The 21,370-nt window shown below is 41.5% G+C and overlaps 2 protein-coding genes across 2 annotated transcripts; both read left to right on the top strand.

Moving 5' to 3' along the window:
• The first annotated feature begins 1,989 nt into the window (after positions 1 to 1,989).
• LOC132845020 (membrane-spanning 4-domains subfamily A member 12-like) lies at positions 1,990 to 9,211 on the top strand. Its single transcript, XM_060868994.1, has 8 exons — positions 1,990 to 2,317; positions 3,557 to 3,735; positions 4,003 to 4,113; positions 4,211 to 4,267; positions 7,121 to 7,252; positions 7,421 to 7,534; positions 8,037 to 8,126; positions 8,634 to 9,211. The coding sequence occupies exons 2-8, from the start codon at positions 3,586 to 3,588 to the stop codon at positions 8,730 to 8,732; spliced, it is 753 nt and encodes a 250-aa protein (XP_060724977.1). The 5' UTR covers positions 1,990 to 2,317; positions 3,557 to 3,585; the 3' UTR covers positions 8,733 to 9,211.
• Positions 9,212 to 13,268: 4,057 nt separating this feature from the next.
• On the top strand, positions 13,269 to 14,954 carry LOC132845016 (endonuclease domain-containing 1 protein-like). The gene is made up of 3 exons (XM_060868988.1): positions 13,269 to 13,431; positions 13,579 to 13,956; positions 14,101 to 14,954. Exons 2-3 carry the CDS (start codon positions 13,651 to 13,653, stop codon positions 14,731 to 14,733), a joined length of 939 nt encoding a protein of 312 aa, XP_060724971.1. The 5' UTR covers positions 13,269 to 13,431; positions 13,579 to 13,650; the 3' UTR covers positions 14,734 to 14,954.
• The last annotated feature ends 6,416 nt before the right edge of the window (positions 14,955 to 21,370 follow it).

Genomic DNA, 21,370 nt, shown 5'->3' with positions numbered 1-21,370 from the left:
ATTGTGCTTTATTACATCTGACCAAATGCACATTATCATCTAGTACTTGCTAATATTATGAACATGCTAGTTTATATACACAATACATCATGTCTTAACTAATGTGACTAATGTGTAAAGATTTACAAATAAAGCATTGATGTATTTAACTTTTATACCTATATCAGTATATCGAAGCTGAAATGAAATAAACCCAAAGTGCAGAATGGTGTAAAATCTTCTGTGGTTTTATACTTTAGAAGTAAACAAACCTATTTGTACATTCTTTCCTGTTCCCTTTCTTTCTTTCTTTCTTTCTTTCTTTCTTTCTTTCTTTCTTTCTTTCTTTCTTTCTTTTTTATGATTTGGCTTGTAAAAATTCTTTCTTCCGTTCTTCAATCCTTTAAGTCAAATCTCAAGCTTGTGAGTCAAATGCATTCCCTCTGTTTTCCTTTCAACTCTCTCTTTGTCTAAACCCTACTGTTTTTTCTTGCTCCACCGCTTTCTTTCTTTCTTTCTTTCTTTCTTTCTTTCTTTCTTTCTTTCTTTCTTTCTATTTCTTCATTTTTTCCTCTTACGAGACTCTATCTTAATCTCTTTCTCACTACAAAGTTGAATTTTCTTCCTTCCTTTTTAAGACCTTCCTCCTGACATACATTACAGTGCAAAAGTTTTAGGCAGGTGTGAAAAAATGCTGTAAACAAGAATGCTTTCAGAAATATAAATAATGAGTGTTTATTTCTGTCAATTTACAAAATGCAAAGTGAGCAAACAAAAGAAAAATCTAAATCAAATCAATATTTGGTGTCACTACCTTTCTACTACACTTTTACACATGGTTCACCCTTCAGTTTTTGGGTGAATTCTTCATGTTTTATGCAAGAGATATTAATAAATTATAGTAAATAAAGTAATAAAAGTTGCTTGATTATATATTTTCTTTTTCTTTTTCTTTTTAATTTAAATTATTGTTTATAACATTTGAATTCTATTTTAATGTAATTTCTTTTATTTTTATTTATTATAAAAAAAATATGTATTTATTTATCTATCTATCTATCTATCTATCTATCTATCTATCTATCTATCTATCTATCTATTTATTTATTATGTTTCTTTTTTTCTTTTCTACAGTCACAGTAATACAAAATAAAAACATAACTTTATCCCACATGCTGCTGAAGTCTCATTCTGATTATCATTGATCATTGATGTGGTGAAGTTTTGTAAAGTGATTTTTTTTTTACATGTACAGAAGGAGTCTCCAGTTTCAGCTCTGCTGTGTAACAGTCCGAGGTGCCGCTTTAAGTTCCCCGACATCTTCAGGTCAGAGGAGTTCACAATTCCTTTTGGTTTCTCAGGAACAAGACAAACTGCTGTTTTTGTTTGAGAAAGAAAAAGTCAGACTGCTAAAGGAGCAAGTTCTTGTTGTCTGAGCAAAGAGTGCAGAATAAAATGATACTGTAAGTAAAAAATATGATGGAAGAAAACACTTCAGAACGTGCAGGTATCGAATCGATGGATTTCTGTCTAATTCTTTGGCCCTTCCACTCAGTTTCTTAACTAGTTCTTTGTTTTTATTGCTGACTCCCATCCAGTTTGTCCTCAGCAGACGTTTTTGAGCATGATTGTGAAAATAAAATTCTCCTCTCTGTTACAATTGACTTGTTTTCTGTGACCATTTAAAACAAATTTTATTTTGTTTCTGATAGCATGTCTGTTGCTAAGCATCAAGCCGTAATGTTCTAACAGCTCGTCATTTCACACTGTTCTCACTCAGAGCAGGTTTCATAAAGAGGATTTGTGCTGCTTAGTACCGTGATGGTGAAGCTATTAACAAAGTGTCATGTCATGTTGTGACGTTCCACTGCAAACATCCCAGAGGACACATGTATATTATGCTCAGGAAACTAATGCTGCACCCTTTGTGCTTGGCCCCATGAATCGCTCCTTGCACCTATTTTTATTGTTGTTGGGTATCTTGTTGCTGGAGCTGTGTAAAGGTTACTCCAGGTCATGTATCTAGGCAGCACTGACTGTATTCGTTCTTTCCTGCCGGGAACTGTGTAGTGAGCTGTAAGAAAAACAACAGCAGGTTTCTGGGCTTCTCTCTCTGGAGCTCCATTTCCTGTATCCAGTTTTAGTTTTTAGTTTCAGTCTCGTGTCTGTGCTTGAACCCGAGGCAGAATATCTGTGACACTGAGACCGTAAACATTCTTTCAGAACAGAAGATAAAGGTGTGTTGAAGAAACAAAAGTGTACAGAAGAAGAAGAAGAAGAAAAGAGAGACGGCAAAAGAGAGAGAGAGAGAGAGAGAGCACTGCTAAAAGGACAGAAGGTAAAATGTGACTTTTTCTCTTTATTGAATTAACAAACTGAAGTAAAGTATTTCTGTGTTTTTAACAGACAAGTAACAGGATCAGTGTTTAATGTGTTCAGTTAGCGTTTCTTCCTCGGGGGAAATTTTACTTCCTCAAATTCACTTCCTCAATTCCTCATTCTAATACAGATTAACACAGATTATTAAAGAGATTAATAACGAATATAATAGAGATAATAATAAAGATTATAATCAAATTATAATATAGATTAATACAGATTATAATACAGGTTATAATATAGATTAATACAGATTATAAAAGAGATTATAATACAGATTATAAAACAGATTATAATAGAGATTAATATAGATTATAATACAGTTACAGATACAATTATTTTTTTAATTTGCTTTATCATACTTTTACATGATGATAAAATGGTGCGAACCTTTACAGCTTATATAATTATAAAATAAAACTACTAAAATGTTGTGCTAAATCGTAAAGAAAAAACAGAAGTAATAATAATAATAATAATAATAATAATAATAATGTATATGTGTCAGGATAGGGGCACGGTGGCTTAGTGGTTAGCACGTTCGCCTCACACCTCCAGGGTCGGGGTTCGATTCCCGCCTCCACCTTGTGTGTGTGGAGTTTGCATGTTCTCCCCGTGCCTCGGGGGTTTCCTCCGGGTACTCCGGTTTCCTCCCCCGGTCCAAATGGTAGGTTGGTTGGCATCTCTGGAAAATTGTCCCTAGTGTGTGATTGCGTGAGTGAATGAGTGTGTGTGCCCTGCGATGGGTTGGCACTCCGTCCAGGGTGTATCCTGCCTTGATGCCCGATGACGCCTGAGATAGGCACAGGCTCCCCGTGACCCGAGGTAGTTCGGATAAGCGGTAGAAGATGAATGAATGAATGTGTCAGGATGTAATTTCACCTGAAGACTCATTGATTACAACAGCACAAGGCTAACATTAGCATACTCCTCTGTTTCCTCTGTCTTCTGGAAACACATTTCTGAAAAAAGAAGAAGCTAATCTGCTCTGAAAACTTTAAAACTTTCTTGATGTTTCTGGATGAATTTGGTTCTGGAAGTTTCTGACCAGACGGACCTTCGAGAGTTGTAACAAGTTTCTTGAGTCGAGTCCACGTGTTCACGCTCAAGCAGAGAATAAACACCTCGGGATCAATAAGTGTTATTAAAACTTCTGTGTTTCCTTCAGTCTGTTTGTGAAAGTTTTTTTTGTTGTCAGATTAAACGGTCAGACTTTGTGGTGTAAAGATGGCCAGTGTTCCTGTACCTGTCACTAATGTGGGACGTGGCTACACCATCATCACTCAAGTCCTTCCCTCATCTACAGCAGAACAAAATTCCACTCAGACACTCAGTCCACTGAGCAAGTTCCTGAAAGGAGAACCCAAAGCTCTGGGGGTGAATTACACAATTACACAATAATACAATCACACACAATTACACAAACGAACACAATCACAAAACACTTGCACTTATAGTAGTAGTTGTGTAGTTATAGTGATAGTTGTGTAGTTATAGTAGTAGTGGTAGTTGTACCTGTACTTGTGGTAGTACAGTAGCTGTAGATTTTCTGTGTTTATATACAGTAGACACACAACAGTATTCATTAAAAGGATTTTTACATATTTTTAAAGTACAATTGTTTGTGTGTGTTTTAAACTTCAGACTGTCCAGATAATGATAGGATTGTTGACGTTTTTGTTTGGTATCGTGTTGGCGACCTACATTCCAACCATCAGCATTGTCTCCGGAATCGTCTTCTGGAGCCCAGTGTTTGTTAGTGTTCTTCAGTTTTTATGACATAAATATACAAATATATAAAATGGTATTATTTCAGGTTTCAATAAAATATTTTTTTTTTCCGTACTTGCAGCACATCATTTCCGGCTCTCTGGCTGTTTCAGCAAGCAACAAGTTAAACTCCTGTGTGGTACGACATGATTTCTGTTTCTTTTATCTGATGATATAGTTTTGGTTCTAAATGTCACTGTCAGGGTGGGTCAGAAGAAAGGACTCAAATGCAGTATGCCGATGTTAATAATTAAAGTATTTAATAAGCTTGACAAAATAATCAGGCAAGGCAGGCAAACACTCAGCGTAAAGACCAGTCTCTAATCCAGTACAGAGGCAGGCAAAGAATACAGGGCAGGCAAAAATACAGAGTAAAATACAGTCCAATAATCCCGTACACAGGCAGGCAGGGTAATACAGGGCAGGCAAAAACACAGAAACCAGAAACAAACAGAGTCAAACCAGGCAGGGCAGAACAGGAACAAGGCTGGATGAATCACAGTGCACAGGGCAAGCTGAGAAGACCATCTGGCAAGGAACCATGTGAAAGCAGCATCCTTATAAAGTGCATAACACCTAAAATGGCCGCTTCCCTGGAAGTAAAAATCCAAGATGGCCATTGAACTGGAAGTAGTGTAGCAAACCAGGAGTGAGCACCTTGGAGATGGGAAAAGGGCCAACAAAGCATGGCGCAAGTTTCCTGCAGGCAACCTTAAGCGGGCAGGTCTCTTGTGGTTAGCCAAACCCTCTGACCAACATGATAAGGGGTTGCCGGACAGCGCTTGTGTTTGCCTCACCGGGCAATGTTTGACAAGGGCAGAAGGAACTGAGGCCTCCATTTCCTGATTGGAGAACAGTGGAGGCTGGTATCCATACGCGGCCTGAAAGGGGGAGAGACCTGTGGCTGCTGACAGCAGGGAGTTGTGGCTAAAGGCTAAAGGACCAGGTTGTAGGTTCTTTGGAACACAGGATGCGAAGTCCTTTTTCTAGTTCCTGGTTTAACTGCTGGCAAAACTCTCTCCAGAAGTTAGAGGTGAACTGAGAACCAAGATCAGATACAATGTTATGTGGGAGACCATGCAGGCGAAAGACATGCTGGAGCATGAACATAGCTGTTTCCTTGGCTGATGGAAGTTTGGGCAATTCAATGAAATGGGCAATCTTGGAGAATCGATCCACCGCGATCCACCACGGTGAGCAAGGCAAAGAGGGTAGGCCAGTAACAAAGTGTATGGAGACATGAGACCAGGGCCACCTGGGAACAGGAAGAGGATGGAGCAAGCTGGCTGGGGGTCCCCAGGGTGTCTTATTCTAAGCGCAGACAGGACATGCCACCACAAACTTCCAGACATCGTTCTTTATCTTAGGCCACCAGAGGGGCTGCTGGAGGACCGACAAGGTGCAGAAAGAGCCAGGGTGACAGAACAGGTGAGAGCTGTGGCACCATTGTAGGACTTGGGAGAATAGATGGTCCGGAACGAACAGCCTTCCTTCTGGACAGCACTCTGGAACTAGAAGACTGGAGGTGGCCTCCAACCAGTGCTGCATTCCTCCAGGGCCAAATTGACGGCCAAGAGTTTCCGTTCACCTATAGGATATTTCCATTCATCCAGGCTGAGGCACCTTGAGAAGAAAGCACAAGGATGGAGCCGGTTGTCTTTGGCTTATTGCTGAGACAGAATGGCCCCCATGCCGACATCAGATGCATCCACCTCCACAATAAACTGCTGGTCTGAGTCAAGGAGAGCCAGAATGGGAGTTGACGTGAATGGGAGGCCCTTGAGTCTGGTGAAAGCTTGCTCGGCTCCAGGATTTCAGCTGAAGGCTTGAAGTGTGGAGGTTAGCCGGTGTAGGGGGCAAATCTTGCGTAGGGAGTCGAAAATATTGCGAAGCTCTCTGCTGAACGCTACAAAAAGGCAGAGAGTTGACTGGTGTTCCCAATTGGCAGTTGCCCACCGTCTGGCCTTGCCAGTCAGCAGCGAGACAACATACTGTAAGCCTCCTTGGAGCGATCTAATGGGAAAACAGAGGGCTGCACACTGCATAAGGAACGGCCGGCACATTCCTGGTCCTCCGGAGAAACACTCAGGGTGAGGCAGATGTGGCTCCCGGGCTGGAGTTGATATGGGAAGGGATGAAAATTTCCCGAGAGCCACGGGTGCAGAGGTGACTGAACTGGACAGAGCACTAAGCCAGTGGATGGGTTCATTGGTGGTCTTTGTAAGGTCAGTTATCTGCTTATCATGGGCCAAGGTGGTCTGAGCCAGGTTCCCGAGGCGGGCCATCAGGTCTAGTGTGTCTGCTGAGTCAATACAGACAGGCAGGGTCAAAACACGGCAAAACGATATCGAAGGGCAGGCACAAAATCATAAACGAAAAGGCAGGCAGAAGGTCGGGGCAGGCAGCAAACAATCGGAGAATCAGAATACCAAAACAGAGTCAAAACCGGAAAACAGAATAGCAACAAGGAAGCGCTCAGAATGACAGCAAACGCTAGTCGAGACTTCGCATTGGGGGAAAGTTCAAGTTCAGTCTTTATAGCGTGGGAAATGGGAAACAGCTGGTGGTGTAATTAGCCCGGCGCGGGGCTTTGTGGGAATAGGACTTTTAGGGAATACAGTCTGTAAATGCCTAATATTCCGGCGAAGCTTCTCTGTGTTGCTGGCTGGGAGGCGGAGCAGGTGCGCCGACCGTGACAACTGATGTGAACACAAACAATACAGAATAAGAAACAAAACCAGAAAACAAACAGTGACAAAGATTCAAACATGGGATTAAAGATAAACAGTAAAGAATTTTAAATAAAATGTAAGTACAGTAAACACATGCAAAGGGAGAACATGCAAACTCCACACACACAAGGCGGAGGCGGGAATCGAACCCCCAACCCTGGAGGTGTGAGGCAAACATGCTAACCACTAAGCCACTGTGCCCCCGTATGAAAACTTACTGTATGTATTTATTGATTGATTGATTGATGATTTTCTCTCAGGTGAAGGCCACACTGACACTGAATATTTTTAGCACGCTATCTGCAGGAATCACCATCATTATCCTGATCTTGGATCTGATTTTTGGGATATGCTACTATGACTACAATTACAGATGCAACCACACTGCAGAGGTTTGATATATTTGTTTGTTCTTATTTGATCATGAGGTGTGTAAGAATGAAAAAATATATAAACTTTGGTAATTGTGAAATATATTTTAGGAATATTGTAATACAAAAAAATTTGATGTAAAGTGGAAGGACTTTTTTCCGTGATGGTGATGGTGATGTTTATTTCAGGGCATGGGGAAGGGAATAACTGGAGTTCTGCTGGTTTTCACTCTGCTCCAGTTCTGCATCTCTATCGCACTTTCAGCCTTCACCTGCAAAGCCACCTGCACCAGTGAACCGACCGTGAGTATAAAGAAGAAGAAAAGCATTTCAACTTTCTGACCTTTCACTTTATTCTCCTTGATATCTGAATGCATGATGCTGCTGCTAGCTGGAGCTCAACTCCAAGCTACCTCAGATCCAGCAGGTGAAACAGCCTCCAGTGGAATAGCAGGTCAGCTGATCAGGTCAGAGGTCACCTTCAGCTCCACAGATAATCACTTCAGTTCAGTTCAGCTTTATTTCTATCAACACCACATGTGGACAGTTCAGGTGTAGGTTCAGATCTCCAGATGTGAGAGGAAGAAATTCTCCTCAAGAAACCTTGTAAGAACATCTAAAGTTCTGGTGCCCTGTCGTGAGGTTGTGAGGAATTCTGGGAGCTGCAGTGTGTCTGCTTTCTATTTAGTGAGGATCAGATTCTGTAGGGAACCATTTGGAGTGTAACTACAGTAACCATGTTGTGTACTTTATACAGTGTTATTGCGTAACTTTAAAGTTGTGTGTGTGTGTGTGTGTGGTACAGCTGAACATCATCAACGTGGTTCCGAACCCTGAGAGTTTTGCTCCTAGTGCTCCTGTGAACAACCCTTTCCCACCTCATCACACTCAGCTGGTAAGAGAAACACACAGCTGAAACCCACCATAAGGTTCTGAAATCTTTTTGCCCCAAATTGAGAAATAATCTTGACAAATCAGATGTAAATAATCCAGTGCTTTCCCAGAACATTCTACCTTTAGCCACACCCACAAAACAATATAAAGTCTTAGATTTTTCCTGTCACTGCACTTAATTTGTCAGTAACTACCGGTTGCCACAGTAACAGGTTTTATCAGCTAGCGTTCTGCTTGACAACAAATATTTTTTGTTCTGAAGTTCTGGAGGGAGGTTTAGAGTTTGTGTATAAAGTTTAGAAGAGTTTATCATAAAGTTTATCATAAAATATACAACATAAACTATTTAATCTACTGGAAATCATATTTATATTTATCTCTAACACTGTAGGATCAGCAACAACAAATATTCTTATCTTTGAAATCGATCATTTACTCATTAGCGATTGAAGCTAAGAACAAATCCAGCAAGTTTTTAATGATTTATTGATTATTGCTGTATTCACAGGGGGTCAATACGATGCACGGCGTCGCCATGGCTACAGCACCCGGGGAAAATCCTCCAGCGTACAGCGAGAAATGTAACCAGACCACAGAGAATGAATAAAAATAAAAACTGTTCATTTACATTGTAACTCAATAACACAATCCCACTGACCAGAGAACACACAATCAAGGACACTGGAAGCCTACATCACACACACATCACACACACTATACAAAGCACACAAACTATACACATCACACACACATCACACACATCACACACACCACACACTATACACATCACACACATCACACACTATACACATCACACACATCATACACACTATATACACACTATACACATCATACACTGTACACAACACACACTATACACATCACACACATCACACACTACACAATTATTGCTTCTAGATCTTTTATGCTCAAAACGTCCAAAAATAAAGATGTCTAATTAACATAATTCGTCATCTTTTGAGTTGAGTTTCTCACATAAACAGCTGTGCAGATTTATTTTAGAAATAAACTTTATTTTTGTTCTCTAATCTTAAACAAAATAAAAAGAATAAATATCTAACATGACACTGCTGTGTTCTGGACTCTGATTGGTGTTCAGGTGTTGATTAATTCTCTCTAACAGCAGCTCTGACTGTAGAGCAATTTTATCAAGTCAAGTGAAGAAGCTTTTATCGTCGTTTACAACCATATATAGCTGTTGCAGTACGCAGTAAAATGAGACAATGTTTCTCCAGGACCATGGTGCTATATAAAGCAAAGACAGGTCTAAGGACTTAGTAGCCACACAAGTCCTAGCCACGTAAAGTGCCGACCAGTGTAAATACTGTATGTTCAACAATATTGCGTGCAGTAATACAATAATGACCAGAGTTTCATAGCAGCAGGTCCCTGAGATAATGTAAAGAATTGTGCAAACCAGCAAACGACTGAAATTTTAGACAGTGTGTGCAAAGAGCAAAAAAAATTTGCAAAAACAGCACGTAAACAGGTTGATGGATATATAGGATGTGTATGTATTTGGTGTAGATCAGTGTAGTCCATACAGATGATGATGTGTGTGTATGTTGTGCTCAGAACAGTTCAGTTCCAGTTATTAAGGAGTCTGATGGCTTGCGGGAAGAAACTGTTACACAGTCTGGTCGTGAGGGCCCGAATGCTTCGGTACCTTTTTCCATATGGCAGTAGGGTAAAAATTGTGTGTGAGGGGTGTGTGGGGTCATCCACAATGCTGTTGGCTTTGCGGATGCAGCTTGTGGTGTAAATGTCCATGATAGAGGGAAGAGAGACTCCAATGATCTTCTCAGCTGTCCTCACTGTCTGCTGCAGGGACTTGCGATCTGAGATGGTGCAGTTCCCAAACCAGACAGTGATGCAGCTGCTCAGGATGCTCTCAATGGTCCCTCTGTAAACAGTAGTCAGGATGGGGGGAGGGAGATGTGGATTTCTCAGCCTTCATAAGAAGTAGCAATGCTGCTGTGCTTTCTTGGTGATGGAGCTGGTGTTGAGTGACCAGGTGAAGTTCTCCGCTAGATGAACACAGAGAAATTTGGTGCTCTTCACGATCTCTACAGATGATCCGTCAATGTTCAGTGGAGAGTGGTCACTCTGTGCTCTCCTGAACTCATCAACCATCTCTTTAGTTTTATCACTATTCAGAGACAGGTTGTTGGCACTACACCAGGTAGTTACCTGTTGCACCTCCTCCCTGTATGCTGACTCGTTGTTCTTGTTGATGAGACCCACCACAGTCCTGTCATCTGCGAACTTGATATGATATGGTTCGATTTGTGCATTGCTGCACAGTCGTGAGTCAGCAAGGTGAACAGCAGTGGGCTGAGCATGCAGCCCTGAGGGGCTCCAGTGTTCAGTGTGGTGGTGCTGGAGATGCTGTTCCCGATCCGGACTGACTGAGGTCTCCCAGTCAGGAAGTCCAGGATCCAGTTGCAGATGGAGGTGTTTAGTCCCAGCAGGCTCAGCTTCCATATCAGGTGCTGAGGGATGATTGTGTTGAATGCTGAACCAAAGTCTATGAACAGCATTCGTACATAAGTGTCTTTATTGTCCAGGTGGGTGAGGGCTAAATGAAGGGCTGTGGCAATGGCATCGTCCGTGGAGCGGTTTGGATGATACGCGAACTGTAGTGGGTCCAGTGAGGGTGGTAACTGGGTCTTGATGTGCCTCATGGGGATTTTAGTCTTATCAGGCCACAGGACATCGTTCTACTCATTCATGCTCTTGTAAGTTGTCTTCAGTAAACTGTTTCCAGGCTTTCTTGTGAGCTTTCTTGTTATTCAAATAATGAATTGACTCAGTGACAAGCTGACCTTCCATTTCTGCAACCGCTAAAGCAATGCTGGAGACCAACTTCTGCACCAGGCACACAGCATGAGGACTCAACCCTTGCGAGGCCTGTTCTGAGTGGAACCCATCTTAGGAAACTTTTGTATGACCCTGGCCACTGTACTCTAACTTTACTAGTTTCAGGGTGTTACTGATCTTCTTATAGCCGAGGCCATCTTTGTGGAGAGCAACAATTCTACTTCTCAAATCCTCCGAGTGTTCTTTTCCACGAGGCACCATGTCAAACATGCAGTGTTGATATTATGAGAGAATTGTACTCAAAGCAACAAATTTTAACTGCTTTAATACAAGATAAACAAATTTGTATGGTCCTGTTCGGCAGACAAAGACATGAACCTGATGAATACGACATTTGGAACGGATGACGGACTTCTAGGATTTTACGGTGCCCCCACAATGTATGGGTCAGGATAAGGGGGTTTGTTCAAAAGCCTTTTTAGCATTACTGTTCCATTCACCACAAGAGGATTTGCTATTGCTAAACCTCATTTAAAAAAAACAGTGCCAACCCATCGCAGGGCACACACACACACACACACACACACACACACACACACACACACTCTCATTCACTCACGCAACCACACACTACGGACAATTTTCCAGAGATGCCAATCAACCTACCATGCATGTCTTTGGACCGGGGGAGGAAACCGGAGTACACGGAGGAAACCCCCGAGGCACGGGGAGAACATGCAAACTCCACACACACAAGGCGGAGGCGGGAATCAAACCCCCAACCCCCTGGAGGTGTGAGGCGAACGTGCTAACCACTAAGCCACCATGCCCCCACAAAAAAAGTTATTTAACATAATAATATGGGTAAAGTAATGAATAAGGATTGTATGACTCGTCATCGCCTTTAGGGGGTGAAGAAGATGGGGAAACAAAGTGAGTAGGTGGTGTGGGAGGGTAAGAACCTTTAGATCATTTTATAGCAGATATTTTACGGTGAACATCTCCATTAGGTATTGTTGAAAATGGTATGTTTAATATAGCTGTGTGTAATAACTCTTTCAGCCCTAAAGGTCTCCTTTCATCAGATACTTTATGAGGGGCTCAAAGAGCTGCTTTAACCTGGATAAAGGCCCATTGGTGTGACTCCATCAGCTGGAGCAGACTGAGTGAGGTCAGACAGATGGCTGGTGATTATTATAGGAATATAATGGGATAACAGTGAGGCAGCCTTGACGGTGTTGGGTTTTGGGTAGAAGGCAATCACATATCGCAAGGATCTCAGATGATCAGTGCTGCAATAATAATGTCATCCATACAGACAGGAATTTGTTTGAAGGTGGAGATTCTGTTCATGAGCTGTTAAAATGTGACCAGGACACCAACACAAAGGAAAAGAGAGAAGGACAAACTGATGTACACTGAAGAGTGAAAAGCAAAGACTTCATACTGAAAACTGGAGTTTAGGAAATCTACTAATATCTCTTTTATAAGTAAAAGCAAACTTGTCTAAGCAAGAAAGCAGGTTGGTGTTGGAGGAGTGTCAAAGACAGGACATTAATTATCTAAAGTTCTCCTGAAATGACTGTTGGACTAACAATAATAAAACTTGTTATAAAATTAAACAATAAAAATGCTCCTCAGTGTTCCTGGGAAAGGTTTGAAATTTTATTAGAAGAGAAATAAATGTAAAAAGTAATATTAATAAAACATGATTACACAAGAGTTTATAGCAGTACATTGTAGTGAAATGTCGCCACCTGCTGGACCATTTAGATCACGGGAAGAGACGATTGTCAAGATAATTTTATCTGTAGAAGAACCAGCTATTTTTATTATTGTTAGTATCATGATGATTATTATTAGAATCCTGAAAGCACCTGGAGTTTCATGACTGAGAAACAGTGAAACATTTGAAGAAAAATTTAAAGTTTTCTTGTTCAGATTCACTGAGCTGCAGTCGATCTGAGTTTCAGTATGAATCAGATACGTAGGAGAACAAATCAGACCATTTTAGATGTTTGCTGACTGACCCACAGGGTGATGAGGTGAGTTTTAAATGTTTGTGTCCACTGAAAAAAATCTTATTTAATTCAGTATAGAAGTTATTTTCCAGTTAACTGCTGGAAATTGTCTGTTATTAATAATCAAAAGTTCTACTGAAATGACTGTTGGACATGTTCCAGAGTGTTTCTGGGACTGTTTCACATTTTAGTTCCTCAAAGAGAAAACAGAAATCATGATTACACAAGATTTTATAGAAAGTACCAAAACAAAGATAACAGTTTCTTCAGAAATGAGGTGTAAACCTACCACGTGACAACAGTGTTATAAAAAGGCGAGTATCTGAGAGCAGGAGAGCGAGAGACCAGTCGGTTCTTCTAGAGTTAAAGATCACTAAAAACAGATCTCCTGTGTTCATCTCACTTCATCTACTGAACTTCAACATCAATTTCCAGCAGCTTGTGGTGAGAAACTTTTTCTCTCTTTTAGACACTTGAACACATGACACCACTTCTGATAATGTTTTAATGCACTGTTACAGATAGATGAACAGGTTCAGATGATGAATTTGAGTTTTTATTTGTGTTCATGTTCCTCTTGTCCTCAAACAGATTTCTGATATCCATCACACACACTCGTCATCACACTCTTCCTCATCACACACTCCTTCACCGTGTGTCAGGATGCAGCTCCTCTCTCTGGTGCTCCTGCTCTCCTCTTTCTCCTCACCGACCCTGACAGAAGTTGTTACTTCATTTCAACATTCCTGTCCTAACTTCTTCCTTCCGAACCCGAAAAAAACAAGTGACATCATCGTCCCCACTCTCTTCACTGGACATCAGTATAAGACGATTTGCCAGCGCTGGAAAAACAAATACAGGTTTGCCACCGAGTACGACACTGTGAGGAGGATCCCTATTTTCTCGGCCTACAACATCTCAAAGGCAGGAACGACTATCCGCAGCGATGAGTGGAAAATTGAACCTCAGGTCAGTCAGTGTGTTTAAATATTTCATTATTACTGATTCATTAACATGTGTAACGTGTTTTATTTATCATGAAGAGTGTGTTGAGTGAGCTGATTAACGTCTTTGTGTTTAATTCACTACTCTTTCATTCCTCCTCCATAACAGCTGGAAGATATTGAAGAATATAAAGACAAGAAAAACATGATTGATTCCCCGAGACAAGCAGGAAAGATAGTTAACCAGGCCGTGGATTCTGATTATTCAGGTACAGGGTTTACTAGAGGTCACGTGTTTCCACGCCAGTTTGCTGCTGATCAGGATCAAGCAGATTCCACCTTCACTTTAACTAACGTAGCTCCACAAACACCGGACAGCAACCAAAAATGGGCTGCACAAGCGGAGGAACCGATGCTTAAAGAAATAAACCAAGACTGTAAATTCGACCAAAATAACCAGGCGTACATTGTGACCGGAGTCGTCCCAGGTAATAACTGGATACCCATAACAAGAGACGGAAAAGAATATCAAGAAGGAATTAATATTCCCAGTCATGCTTGGAGCGCTTACTGTTGCAGGAATAAAACAGATTATAAGATGCTCATAGTGAAGACCTACTTAGCTGAGCTAGATAAATTTAATCTCAGACGCCCCGACATTAACAACCTGAATAGACGACTGACTGACCTGTATAATAAAGGGATACCTTTTAATGTGTTCCCAGGATTAGACTTCGATAATTATCATGTGGACCTCACAGAACCAAGTCAAGTACAAATCAGAAATGAAACCGATTTATAATCTGGATTATGTGTCACGAATCTGCACAAAATATCACATAATAGCGAAGCATGGTGGTGGGATCATAAAATCGGCTTCTTGGTTGCTTCACTCATAATTATGTATGTAACTATGATGTAATGAGTAATTGAATGGAGTTATTCTGTGAGCAACTGCGACACATGTCAAGTGTTCAGTGATCTCAGGATGCCTGTTGCTGTAAGAACTCCCTAGAAACATTAAATTCATTATAATGCATTAAAATGCTTGTTGGATTCAGTCCAGTAGGGGGAGCTAATGAACTGTTATACACACAACACACACACACACACACACACGGAAATAAATGTAATAAATAAGATGAGCCAGCTCTGGTAGCAGATGCTGTGTGTGTGAGCAGTCTGGAGTAGAGGAGCTAATTGGAGCAGCCCGGGGAAGGATCAGGTGTCGAACAGAACACTACAGAAAATAAGCAGTGAACAGCTGTGTGTGTGTGTGTGTGTGTGTGTGTGTGTGTGTGTGTGTGTGTGTGTGTGTGTGTGTGTGCATATAGATCATCAAGTTCTGCTTTCACCCTGGTGACTTTAGCAGAATAATGTTCATTTCATGTGAAATATATTTTTAATTAAAAAAGCATTCATAACTCAACAAATAAACAATAAAAATAAAAAGAACAAATGAAATGAAAAGAAAAAATGTGTCATCAAAAGTAAAGCATGACACAGTGAGTTGAATTCTGGGATGTACTGTAGTGTGTCTCTGAGGAGCTCATTTCACAGAATCCAGGCTCATAATAATGTGTGAATGTGAGAATAATAATGTGACTAACAGTGATAACGGTGACCGAACAGACGTCTTTCAGCTGTTACAATTGTTCCTTTACGACTACAGTAACAGCTATTTTTAGCAGAGAAACATCACCTACACAGAGAAACTTATTAGAGCCACTCTGATATTTATTGATCTGGATAAAGAGGCGAGCTTTATCTTACACTGATGCGCTGTTTCTACATTCGCCGATCGATATTTGCTGGAGTCTAATCTCAGTGTTATCATTCTCATACTTACGATCAATCCTGAGTTAAACTCACTCCAGAGGATTTCATCATCAACTGATGAGATAATCAATGTTAAATTCAGAAATACAGCTTTACTGAGTGCTAAAAACTATTTCCATGCTACAAAATTAGAAAATAATTTGCCAAATAAATGACTGAAAAAATAAATATAGGGGGCACGATGGCTTAGTGGTGGCTTAGTACGTTCGCCTCACACCTCCAGGGTTGGGGGTTCGATTCCCACCTCCACCTTGTGTGTGTGGAGTTTGCATGTTCTCCCCGTGCCTCGGGGGTTTCCTCCGGGTACTCCGGTTTCCTCCCCCGGTCCAAAGACATGCATGGTAGGTTGATTGGCATCTCTGGAAAATTGTCCGTAGTGTGTGATTGCGTGAGTGAATGAGAGTGTGTGTGTGTGCCCTGTAGGGATGAGTGAGTACAGCATTATCTGTATCTGTATCTGTTAACCATATGAATTATCTGTATCTGTATCTGTACTCGGAGTGGGTGGGGTTTGTCTTGAAATGGGCGGGGCTTTAAACCGGTATGTTATTTTAAGCATGCAATTGATATGGGTTGATCAGAAATTGTTATATTTATTGCTGATTAGAAAAATATTTACAGGACAGCATCAGGATTGAGCTTCAGATCAATGGTTTTGATCACGATAGCAAACGAACTATATTACAGAACAAGTTTTGCAACAATGAAAACAAAACAATGCAGTGCAATTATGAAGTAACATGTAATGAACAACATAACTTTCTTTTTTAACTTTTAATTTTTTTATGATCAGTGTGATTTTTTTATTTTTTTGGTTCTTTTTTTTATTTATTTCCACCCCAGGTGTGTGTGTGTGTGTGTGTGTGTAGCTTAATAATTAATTTGTAATATTTATAACACTAGCTTACTACCTTTATGTTTTTATGAAATACAGCAAAAACGTGTCGGACACTCAGTGTCTGGTTACTGGTTAGAGACAGCTGAAGGTTTAAAAAAGAAAAAAATCTCCGACAGGCAGAGACGCAGTGCGAGTCGCATTCTACCAAGCAAGAACCACGTCTGAACGAACCCACGTTTACCAGAACTCTACTGGTTAGTAAGTACGTATTATTAACGTTACAACTCGAAGTAAAAAGCTGAAGAAACCCTAAACGTTAACGGAAAAGACCCGCGAACCCGAGTGACTGAGGGAGAGACAGAGAGCTGTTCTGTGTGTGACTGTGAGTGAGCAGAGCGAGACACAGCAACACAATACATCTGTATGTGTGTAGGGGAGGGGCGCTGTGACTAGCCTATCACTGTAGGGGAGGGGCGCTGTGACTAGCCTATCACTGTAGGGGAGGGGTGCTGTGACTAGCCTATCACTGTAGGGGAGGGGTGCTGTGACTAGCCTATCACTATAGGGGAGGGGCGCTGTGACTAGCCTATCACTGTAGGGGAGGGGCGCTGTGACCAGCCTATCACTGTAGGGGAGGGGCGCTGTGACTAGCCTATCACTGTAGGGGAGGGGCGCTGTGACTAGCCTATCACAGAACGCTGACACAATCAGCTACCCAATGATGATTTTCATTCAATCCGAGCACAGATATTGACTCGTATTACTCGTATAATACTCGTACTCGGCAGAAGTGATTTATCCGTACCGGATACTCGTTTCGGCCAAGTATCCGGATCACCTCTAGTGCCCTGTGATGGGTTGGCACTCCGTCCAGGGTGTATCCTGCCTTGATGCCCGATGACGCCTGAGATATGCACAGAGGTAGTTCGGATAAGTGTTAGAAAATGAGTGAGTGAGAAAGAATAAATGAATGGAACAAAAAATCAATCAAATAATCAAACAAACAAACAACTAAATAAAAATCACCAAGAACTGATGAGATCTAAGGCACATTATTACATTCTACACGGCATTATGGGTAAAAATGTTTATTATCCACCACCTCCAGTGAAATGTGAGTTTTATGAAGGATCATAGTTCAAGCGTCTCCACATCCATCACAGCATGACTGATTAGCAGTAATTTCTGACCCAAGTCTTATTCTAATTCCCACGTGTCAGCGTCGCTCAAAAAGCATTTAAACAAAGTTCAGTTTCCTTTAAAAACGTGGAGTGAGATTGGATCTGACAGCGGTGTATAATCTGCTGTGTGGAAATGAGATTCATGAAAAGTAGGTAAAGTTCACAGGTGGTTCTGACAGATGTTGGATCAGTATGCGGTGCAGCGCTCCGTCCTGAAGCCAAGCTTCCTCCTTTCAGAAGTCAATCCTCCGAGTTCAGCTGAAGTGAGCTGTTCAAACCCTGCTGGAGAACTGATGGATTTAATTATTCCCAATATTCCCTGCACACGTCCTGAACATCTCATCTCAGACGTGGGTCATGCTTCAGTTTACACGCCTCATACATCGGGTTTTACAGTGTGGTTGTAAGGACCCAGACTCTGGCCACGTGCACTTGTTTATGTTTCTCGTCACGTGTCTGCCCCGCCTTCGTCTGCTCCTCCCTGTCATCACACCTGATCCTTATTGTTCTCATTGTCTTGTGTATTTAACTGTGCCGCGTTGCTTTGGGCAGCGCGGCATCTACTGTGGTTTGTCCTGTCTTTAGTCTGCGTCCTGTTTCATGTTTTTAGTTATTAAACCCTGTTTTGATTTATGCTATCCTGCGTTTGGGTCCGCTCTGTTTCGTGCCCATGACAGAAGATGCCGCCACATTAGGACCCAGCGGGATAGCAGCAACCTGGACCGGCCGACTGGGAGTATTTTTTTTCCTGTTTGTTTTTCCCCCCCCCTGGACTTGGCGCGTTTGGCGACGTGGGTCCGCATTTTTTCGGTGAGGGACGCCGCCTCGCTTTCGGTTTTTTCCGCGGGGGGCGCCGCCTCACTTCCTGGTTGCGGACCATGTCGCCAGCCCAAGGTTTGTTCTGTTTTTCAGTGTCCTGTGACATCGCCCCGCACTTTCCGGTGGGGGGCGTCGCTTCACTTTTGGTTTCCGTGGAGGACGTCGCCCCACTTCCTGTCCGCGGGGGGTGTCGCAGGCCTGCGTTTTTTCCTGTTTTTGGACTTCCCTGTTCTGTGGAGGATTTATTTTTCTTCTCCCTCCCTCCCTCCCTTTCCTGGACTCCGGGGGTGGATCTGGCCGGGGTGCATCGGTGGACGTCGCTCGGCCCTTCAGCTCGGCTGTGGACGTCGCTCGGCCCTTCAGCTCGGCTGTGGACGTCGCTCGGCCCTTCAGCTCGGCTGTGGACGTCGCTCGGCCCTTCAGCTCGGCTGTGGACGTCGCACGGCCCTCTCTGGCTGCGCCGCCGTGTGCCTTGCTCCCTCCCACCTGCCTCGCCGTGTGCCTTGCTCCCCCCCACCTGCCTCGCCGTGTGCCTTGCTCCCCCCACCTGCCTCGCCGTGTGCCTTGCTCCCCCCTCCCGGACCCGTCGGGACTGCCTGGACGGATTGGCGTGTCGGGAGCCGCGCCTTGGGGTGGGGCTCTGTAAGGACTCTGCCCAGACTCTGGCCACGTGCACTTGTTTATGTTTCTCGTCATGTGTCCGCTCTGTTTCGTGCCCATGACAGTGGGCCAAAAATAATCTGCAACAACTATGAAAATACAGACAGGGGACATAGAAGAAAATAACAGAAATAAAAATAAACATGATAACCAGAAATTATAAAAGCAAATATATGGATTTTTTTTTTTGTTATATAAACTATAGCGGATAGAAAAAGGGTGTAAATGAATAAACAAATGCTAAGTGATGACAATTCACATGAAATATAAAAGTGATTCAGTGTAAACATGATTTTCTGTAGTATTAAATGCATGTATAAATGAAAAAAAATTGAATACTATAAAAAATATAAAGGTGGAATATGTATAAATAAAAAAGAGAAGGTAATTAAATAAAATAAAATTGGATATAAATGGACTAAATGACAGATTATAAAGTTTTATTCATTATTCATTTTAGCTGTATTTCTGTCTAATTCTGTTCAATTTAGCTGTAATTTTTTAACCTAAATAATACTTTCTGTAAAGAATTTCTACAAATCAAATATTTTAAAAGTTGTTCACAGATATGAAGCCACAAAGTCCAGGCTCTTTATTAGCTAGCTAGTTAGCTAATTAATGGGTATCAAAGCAGTCGAGTGAATTCAGACAATTATTAGAGAAAATCAAGCGTTTGAAAAAACTCCTATGTGTTTTATGTGTTCTAGCTTCAAAAATAGAACTATAGAACAAAAATAGAAAATCCACTAATAGAACTGAATTCCAGCATTAGAGTTTGACAGGATTAGCGATTTTTTTTGGTGATTAAGCAGAAAGAAATTTGAGGCTTGAAAACCTCAGACATTTAGTCATTATGTCTGAAGTGAAGCTGTCAAACTCAGGAAGTGGGAAATGTTTCTGTCCTGTGACCCTTCTGACATCCGTCTGCTGTCTGGACAAACAGTCAAACAAAAAAAACACACATGCTGCAGCTCTGCACGAAGGAGCGCCAGGTTTCCTCCAAGCTGTCATGGCTGATGGTGTCAAGACTAGCTGTCAGGGGACGTCATGCACCTGAGAGCAGGACTGTTAAAATATAAATAAATAGATTTTTCTTTTAGGTATCCACAATCAACATAAAAACTAATCTACACATAAAATGGATTATCTACACAACGTTTTAGAACACTATGACCAGATTAAAACACTTTGCTTAGATTTAAAAATCATTAGTTATTAAAAACAAAACACTGGTTTTAAACATATAATAAATACCATCATCAGATACCAAACTGTTCCACCAAACACCACCAGTCTTCTGTTCATTATCTTCTCAAACACCAGAATTCACCATTAAAATCATTCCTTACCCAAAAACATCCAAAAATCACTATACAATTAAATAAATTATATATTAAACAATCAAAATCTGTCCATTAAACACTTACATCTGACATTAATCAGCTTTTCCACATCAAACACCAACACAGTTTATTAGCAGACAGTTGGTGATTTCTAATCATTTAAAAAATAAAAAAACAATGAGTAAAAAAATAAATAAAACAAACAAACAAATAAATAAATAAATAAATAATAATAATAATAATAATAATAATAATAATAATAAAAACAGTGTGTCTAACAATTTCCAAATAAACTGTATGGTGATGTCATTAATACTGTTGTTTTTTTATTTGTTTCATTTTTGTCTAATTAATTTCACTTTTTCTTTTCAAATAAATAAAATTTTACAGCTAGGAAATATCCTAAAATGTCTCTCTCTCTCTCTCTCTCTCTCTCTCTCTCTCTCTCTCTCTCACACACACACACACGCACACAGACGCGCGCACACACACACGCACACAGACGCACGCACACACACACACACACACATGCACACACACAGACGCACGCACACAGACACGCACACACATGCACACAGACACACACACATGCACACAGACGCACACACACACACCCGCACACACACACACACACGCACAGAGATGCACGCACACACACACACACATGCACGCACACGCGCGCGCACCCGCACACACACGCACGCACACAGACGCACGCACACTGGACCGCCGCTCAGATAATCAAGAGAGTGCAGATGT

The sequence above is a fragment of the Tachysurus vachellii genome, chromosome 4, assembly GCF_030014155.1.
Source record: "Tachysurus vachellii isolate PV-2020 chromosome 4, HZAU_Pvac_v1, whole genome shotgun sequence".
Classification (NCBI taxonomy): domain Eukaryota; kingdom Metazoa; phylum Chordata; class Actinopteri; order Siluriformes; family Bagridae; genus Tachysurus; species Tachysurus vachellii.
Note: the sequence above shows the minus strand (reverse complement) of the source record. Positions and strands in the feature narration are given on the sequence as shown.